The 8,143-nt window shown below is 36.7% G+C and overlaps 1 protein-coding gene across 1 annotated transcript; it reads right to left on the bottom strand.

Moving 5' to 3' along the window:
• Positions 1–1,946: 1,946 nt before the first annotated feature.
• VIP (vasoactive intestinal peptide) lies at positions 1,947–8,068 on the bottom strand. Its single transcript, XM_009884059.1, has 7 exons — positions 8,061–8,068; positions 7,172–7,232; positions 6,633–6,808; positions 6,154–6,258; positions 4,509–4,628; positions 3,737–3,845; positions 1,947–2,226 (listed from the first exon to the last, which is right to left on the bottom strand). The coding sequence occupies exons 1-7, from the start codon at positions 8,066–8,068 to the stop codon at positions 2,218–2,220; spliced, it is 588 nt and encodes a 195-aa protein (XP_009882361.1). The 3' UTR covers positions 1,947–2,217.
• Between the last annotated feature and the right edge of the window lie 75 nt (positions 8,069–8,143).

Genomic DNA, 8,143 nt, shown 5'->3' with positions numbered 1-8,143 from the left:
GATTTTCTAATAAGAGTCCCTTTTTTTCTGCTACCCACTCCATCGCCATTGTAACAAAGAAAATACATGTTCTAATGTTCTGCAGTTTTCTATGGAGAACAAAATATTGGGGAGATTACACAGTAGACATGGAAAACAAGCTGTTCCATCAGGCATCTTATTGGTAAACTGGAAACAAATAAAAAAAACAAATTTAGGAAAACAAATAAAGATTTCTGGAACTGTGGAGTGAAAAGTTTCATCACTCCAATTTTTGTTACTTTAAATTGAGTGAATAAACATTATGTATATTTAAACAAAAAGTTCTGTGTATGAAGACCGTATACAGCTTTGCTTCTGGTTATTTTTTTTCACTTACTTTTTAAAAGATTACTTATCACAGGAATCCTAACAAAGTTTAAACTACATTGAAGAAAATTTCCAATTAAGTAGGACAGCATCAACCTGTTAGTATCCTTCAAGTATTTCCAAAGCCACTTTTGCACTCAGATTTTCATAATAAGATAAGAATTGAGAGTGGACCACCATTAGAAGATGACTTTTCAAGAGAAGACTTCAAAATTGCATCTAATTTTTGTGAACTGTTCATTGGCTTAGGCTAAAATAAATTCTGTCAAGGCTTGATAGAAATAGCAATAATAGCATCCGATCTGTGCAAGCTGGTTTTCTTTTGGCATGCAGTTGCCAATATTCAAAAAAATTGCAAATCAGAAAGCTACATATTTATGAGAACTAGTCTTCCTAAATCTCAAATTTTATCATGTTTGAAACTTCCTTCTAAATGGGAACAGTAAACTTGTAAGTGAAACTTGTAAATCAGTTTTATCACTGCCTATGTGTGCATATGTATGATATATAAATACACTTGAAATTCCAAATTGAACTTGTAAGTAGGTCTGATAAGTTTTTCTACTTCAAATTTCATTTCCTTCTAGGAGGTGGGAGGGGAGTCATGGGAGTCTCATGGCTGGTACCATGCCTGAATATGCATGTCATATGTAGTGCACGCAGTACCACACACTTTGGTTACTGCAATGGAACTATCAGTTCTTACAACAGTAAATGATCCTTTAGAAAAATGATCTAATTGGTTAAATCTGCAATTTTAATAAAATACAACCAAATTCTGATTCACAGCAACAGAGAATCAGCTGCAAATTTCCAGTTCCGTACTAAGCTGCAATGATAGCAAGCTAAAGAAATAGGGACTGGAGGCTCACTTGCTTTTCTTTCTAATATAACATAGTATACCTTAATTAAAAAATAGTATCTTCCTCTCTTACTATAGTAGAGACAGCACTTGCTGGGACCTCTACTGGTCCAGGTACCTGTAGCATGTTTTAAACCAGTAATAGTTTGCTGTGATAATAAAATGGTTTATTGTCTGCATATTCTGTAAATTACATTCATTCTGAAAAACTTGTAAAGCGTCTTCATGTCTATTTTATGTATAAGAAACAGTTTCATCATCAAAGCTACAGATAATTAAACGTAGAATAACTGGTGACTTTAGGCACCAAACAAATCAAGGGACAGCATTCTTCTTAGCATGCTTGGTCAGCTCCAAAGCATCTGAAACATGACTGAAAATAAAGGATACATTTCTGGACTTAATATTATTTGCATATCATGAAGTATTAAAATGTGAACAAGAAGGTAAGATGCTGTAGAGGTCAAATAATATTTAATGCTTTTTCATTTTCTCTAGTTGCTTGGTAAGCTGCTAGAAAAGCATTCCCTTTTGCTTGGCAGTAACCTTCAGAGATCTTTGTAATGCGGTTTTACAACCTTTGCACGTTCTTTTCCTCACGCTTTTACACTTTCTTATGAAGTTATCTGGAAATGTATCCATATACTTATAGAGGCTTATCTGAAATTGTCCCACACCTAAAATAAGCCAATTAATTAGTAATGATGGGGTCTTTTCAGCTGCACACTCATTTTCAAATGAATTTATTGAAGTAAAGGATTTACAGCATATGGACTCACAGACTTCTCATGAGTTAAACTGGCATCCATATGTACAGCTTTCAGTAGAGAACTCTAGAGTAATATTTACAATGTAAATATCAACTTTTATTACATAAGAAACAAATATATCACAACTTTCACTTCACAACATATTTGTTCTGGTTTGATGACTAAAGTCATCTCTTTGAAATACTATGTGGAACTCAAAAATAACTTGTTCTTGTCATAGACTTTACCAGGTGTCCTTCAGAGGCCCTGAAAAGCAAAGGAGAAATATGTTTTAAAAGCCATTTTCATAAGCAGTTGCATCACAAGGTGTATAAAAGCAGACAGCGGACAGCAAGTAACACTTGCTACAAAACAATTGCCGCGCTTGGGGCTGACAAGCACGAGGTGGAGCGATTCACAGGAGCTTGGTGGGCATTAACAGCCAGGAGACAAGGCTGCAGGATGAGGAAGAAAGGTTGAAGGATTAAGCAAAAATGTTACTGCATGTCAGCATACAGTGCAGAACAGCTCACTTTGAAAACAACTGTGTCCTTGAAGTGGTTACACAAATTCAGGTTTGTTGATGCACGCTACATCAGCAACTGGGCACTGCTACAAAATGACCGGTAACAGCCAATAGCGAATAAGCGAATCACCCATAGGGAGATCTGGATCATCAGTACCATCCGTAAAAAAGGAAAGGACTGAAAATATTTCCAGGTAGACACCCACGACCCACTGCACCACTACTCTCTCTCACTTCATCAATGCCAGAAGTCTTAGAAGGTGCAAAATCCAGGAGCAGATATTTTTGCAATAATTTTGTCTAGAAAGAACATTTCTTTCCTGAATCCATCACTTACAAATTATTTTGTTCGTTGAGGCCCAAGCAGTTTATGACCTTTCTAATCTTTGGGAACTTTAGAGGAACTGCAACATTTGCAGAAAGGAAAAGAACATCTTCTTTCAGTCTTGAAAGGAAAAAACAGTTTGGAGAAATGCCTTTTCTTTTTACCCCCACCACCCCCCCAAAAAAAAGAAAAAAGTTGTCTTCAAGAGTAGCCTTTTTTCTTATTCGCAGTTGAGAGTTGGTTGAGACGCAGCTGAATGCCAAAAGCCATCTCATCATCAGTTTCATAACACACTTTTGAGAAGACCAAACCCAATTCGTTTCTATGTTACCCTTTCAATTTTACATGCCTGCAAGTGCTGTGATATAGAAGGGTTTACATTTCAGTAAACCAAAGAAGCATGTTTGTGAATGATTTTAGAAAAATAGTAGTGCACATCTTATGGGAGTCGAGTGCCTTCTTAATGCTTAGGGTTCATGTTGCTGATCCTCTTAGTTCTAGGGGCAGCTCCCTTCTTATGAAATAGATCTTAAACAAAATGTGCAGCTTTTTTTTAATTAAAAGAAATATCCTTGAGTTTGTTCTCGGAAGAAATAATAATCTTTGTAATTAAAAATGAGTCAATTCTAGTTTTATGCTGCAGTGCACACAAGTTGAAATACCCAAGTGAGTTAGGTGCATTATTAACAGTGCCATTTAATTATGAATATTCAATAACAGCAATCATGGGATAACTTAATTATTGTTATTAAAATGATTATTATGTTCAGATACAATCCCTATAGAACTATGCAGCGTTTCACAGAACATGACTCTTTCCTGGGTGATTCTGCTTTTCTGATAGGCCACACTTTGTGTATGATTAATCTCATTTTATAGGTCAAGTCAAGTAACAGAAAGTGAGAGGAAAGAAAATCTGGGCATACCAATGGGATGTGGCTCAGCAGCTCATCTACAGAATCATAGTTTTCTGAAAAGGAAGGTTCAAGAAGTTCTGCTTCATCTCGAAGTTTGGCAGGGTTTAGCTCTTCCTGGCTGTTGTGGATCAGAAACAAGTTTTATTACCCTCAGAAGAAAAAGCAAACAAGCAAGCAAAGCCTTCTTCTAACCGTAGCTATTACACATTTTGTTACACTGATACCAAAGCGTTATAAATCACATGAAATAGTGTGTTCAACAGGTGAAAAGACATGATAATTTAAAAGCACTTGTCTAAATGAGTGAATATACAAACAGAATATAACTTTTACAAAAACATATGCTGGCGCTTCTCACCTATACTGATTAGGTCTTTCTGGGACTTCTAAATTTTCATTTTGTGTGCTTACTTAAAAGCAAATTTTCACAAATAGTGCATTTTCTTTACAAAATTTTTGTTCATGTTCAATAGCTCTGAGGATTTCTCTTTAAGAGGCCCTTTTAATAAATTAAACCATTTTAAAAATCTGTCAGAAGCTTTTTAAAATTGCCAGATGCTGTTTCCTCTTTAGTCTTTTAGTCTAATCTGATTGTAGTGTCTGTTCCAGTCTGGAAGAAAACACTGTCTGTATTTGAAAAACATGTTATAAACTATGTTATAAAGTCATTAATGTTCATTGCCTTTTGTTTGTCTCTCTGTGCATATATGTGGGTATAAATCTTTTCTGTCTTAATACCATAAAAGTATGGAAACAATATATATTTGCTTTCTTGTAGTACCTTCTTTTTCCAGTTAAAACTGAGTTTAAGTATTTCTTCACAGCCATTTGCTTTCGAAAGCGGCTGTAGTTGTCAGTGAAGACAGCATCAGAGTGGCGTTTGACGGGACTGTCCTGGGAACTGGCAATACAACAATTACAAAGAAAAAATTAATAGATGATATCCGTTTAAAGGAAGATACCATTAAATGAGTGAAACAAAATTTACAATGTTGATTAGCTTAATAAAATCAAATTTTCATTTCAGAGTTCATTTTCAACTATGACTTTGGATCTTCTGTCGAAAAGGAGCCACTGCTGGTATTGCTTACTACCTCTTTTAGTAATGAGGATCAAATTCAAATTCTGAGGATCAAACTCAAACTCTAAGGATCAGTGTTCAGACTTTTTGGACACCCCTTCCACTGATTTCTTTCTCCTGCTCGACTTTGCCATGGGCCATGCAATTAGGATCCACACTCAATGATTTCTAGAGTCCCTGTCCCAGGAGTTCTGCAGGATCAAATGGCTGAGTGTGGATTTCATGACTCCTTCCTGTCTGTTCTCATAGCCCAGGTTACTCTTTTCTATAAACTGACTTTATTCTAATTTCTGTCACTTGCACAGGTATATTTTAATACACTGCCAAAGCGCAGACTGGTTTAAATCACAGTAAGCTCTTAAAGGACCTGTCACTGTTCATATTGCACTCAGTGAGGATGGAGCCTACCTCTGAGGAAAGGAAGAGTGTAGCATCACATACATAGCTACAAATGCTTGTTTTAACAAGGTGTCAGGAGACAAAACACACCTTGTGAAATCCAAACTTGAAGGCCTATTTTTCGTTCATGATCTTGGGAAGCCTCAGTGTGTTCTGCTTTAAATGATCTATGTTAGTTTATAGCGTACGAGAAACTGGCACCGTATGTTCTGGACCAAAGACAGCATTGACATAAATGCAGGACCTAACTTTCAGTCAGCTTTTGAGCATATGAAGTAGGCGCTCAAAGGAACTTTCATATTGCGTCAGACCAAAGCATTCTACTATTCCGTTCCCTAGAATGCCCAGTAGATGCTGCTTAGGGATAAGCAAACAAGGGAAGTGATCCTTCCCACCATCCCGCATCCTGGTCTGGAAGTTGCATTCAGACCCCACGTCTAGAGATTTGCCTCATTCTTTTTCAAATCCTTCTATAATACAGATCTCCCAAACATCTGACAATACGTTCTACAGTAGGAAAAAAAAAATCATTCCTTTTTGTTTTCACTGTAAACTTCTTGTTTCTTAATTTCATTGAGCATCCCCCTGATGTTATGTAAGTTTGTATGTACTTTTGTCATTCATCCACCAAGCTATCACTATCAGATAAAAAAGGTAGCAAATTGGTGTGATAATCATTACAATATTGCCAGTGTTTATTATCAGTGCCATGTGCGGTGTCTGTTGGTCTACCCTCACAGCTGTATCAGGAGTAAATGGCAACATATTCATTTAGTAACGACTACCACTAAGTTGTTATATAGGATTTTCAGGTCCCCCATTATTATATCAGTTTTTCTTTCATTATCTCTAAATCGCAAAAATGAGAACTTAGATACAGAACGGTAAAAAATTGCCATTGAAGCCACCTAGGCAAAAACTCTACCTAATGTAAGTGTCACCTCACCTAACTCGTTTTCTAATAAGCGAATGCAGATATCTCTTCACAGCAAGTTTAGCCAAAAGATGGCTGTAGACACTGGTGAAAATTCCATCAGCATGCCTTGCATTTCTGAAATGGACAATAAATAAACTCTACAATACAACCTGGGTTCATATCATTTTGATAACTTTCATTTTGTAAACATACTGCTTTCCTTAAGTTATCTATTGTACATATTAAATCAAGCTAATTTCATAAAACAACTTCCAGATTTTCACAATATACTTTTTAGCCCTTCTGGGAAGTGAATGAATTCATCATGCCAGAATGGCAATGCAATCAACATTTCTGCAGACATTCCTACTGCTACCAGTCATCAACCAGAGGCTGTGCGGGGTTTTTTTCTGTAATTTCCTAATTCTCAGTTTGAAAATGTGACCTATCTTTTGGCATAATTCAAATAGTGCATCATCATTTGTATTTATGATAATAAAGAAACTCACCTATCAATAATTCTGGAGAGATCAAAATAGAATTTCTCATTTTCAGGTAGTGTGTTCTGCAAAATGTCTGATTCAGACTTTAATGACCCGTGGGCATGGTCAGGTTCACTGGCTCCATCAAATGGCATTCTGTTTCCCAATCTGTTGGAGAAGGAAACCATGGGAAGCGCAGTTAGCTGAGGGTGTGCAACACTTCACTGCAATTTACATTCTGGTTTGTGTCAAAATGCACATCTACCTGCTTTAATCTTTAAGGCATTTTACAGTAGTCTGGATAAAACAAAAATCACTTTCTGATATAATCCATGCTCAGTGATGGAATAATTGACATAACAGATCTTTCTCTCTAATGCATATTTTCTAGATATATGTTGTCATTGCACACAATTTATTCCAGTGAATGGTGCATAACGTATGGCAATTACAGTTCAAGTCACAACCACGAAGCTTTTCATAACAACTATATTTTATATAAACGAGGAATGGAATTACCAGCCTCCACCCATGCAAAGTGACAACAGTTCCTGTGAAGTACTTACCTTCCAATTAAGACCTAAAATGTACATTGAAATGCAGTAGGAAACAGTTCTTAGGCCTTCTCTAAAGAAAGTAAATACACTCTCAAGAACTTCAAACTAAATATAAAGTGCAGTCACGTATGCCTATGTGTTTTTATTCTCTCATGTTTAAATTAATTTGATAGTTGCAAGTTAAAAAAGGTTCACATTTAATTTTTCTAAATGTATCACGGCAATTGTTCGTTATAAACCGATTTACAGTTACTTCACATTTCCATAAACTGCTGTTTCTTATGATGTGTCATATTTTATCAAGGGCAATCTGACTGCATAGCAGTAGTTTGGCATCAGACGTTTCTTCTAGCTGCTATTATGTTCTGTGGCAGCCAACAGGCTCCCATGGCTATAGTAAACCCCTGTGTGTGATGATGTGCAAAAACCACATACTAAAACTAGGTTAGGCTATTGTCCTTGTAATGTTACAGTCGCTATAGCTATTAGTACTTCTTATGTATCTGAGGTATGTAAGATTTCTGTCTGGCAAGAAAAAGTAAAGCTGTTGCGTAAAATAAACCGACTCAAATCACACTTTTTGAAAATCAGTCACTAGGCTGTATCCTTTGGTCTTTTTACACTTTACGTTCCTCCCACCTAAATGTAAAATGTACTTTTCGGCCGCCTGATTTACTTTACTTAGACAACTCATAACAACTTTAGCAATTCAAAGCACGCAGCAGGACAAAACCCACACATCGGTCCATACGGACCGCTTCCCCACATTCATGATTTAAGAATTTTTAATACGTTCGGTTTTGCCCGTGTATGTCTCTGCTTTTCAAAAGGTGCATCCGCCCAGCCGAACTTCGGAGCTAAAGGAGCTTTCCCAGAAGAAAAGCCGAGACTGTTTTACTGGACCATCGCGTCCCGGAGCACGTTTGAGCACACATCCTCCACGCCACCCACGTACACGGCGGCCACGGCCAGCCGGCCCGT

This window comes from Charadrius vociferus, unplaced genomic scaffold (genome assembly GCF_000708025.1).
Source record: "Charadrius vociferus isolate BGI_N301 unplaced genomic scaffold, ASM70802v2 scaffold494, whole genome shotgun sequence".
In the NCBI taxonomy this organism is placed as follows: Eukaryota; Metazoa; Chordata; class Aves; order Charadriiformes; family Charadriidae; genus Charadrius; species Charadrius vociferus.
Note: the sequence above shows the minus strand (reverse complement) of the source record. Positions and strands in the feature narration are given on the sequence as shown.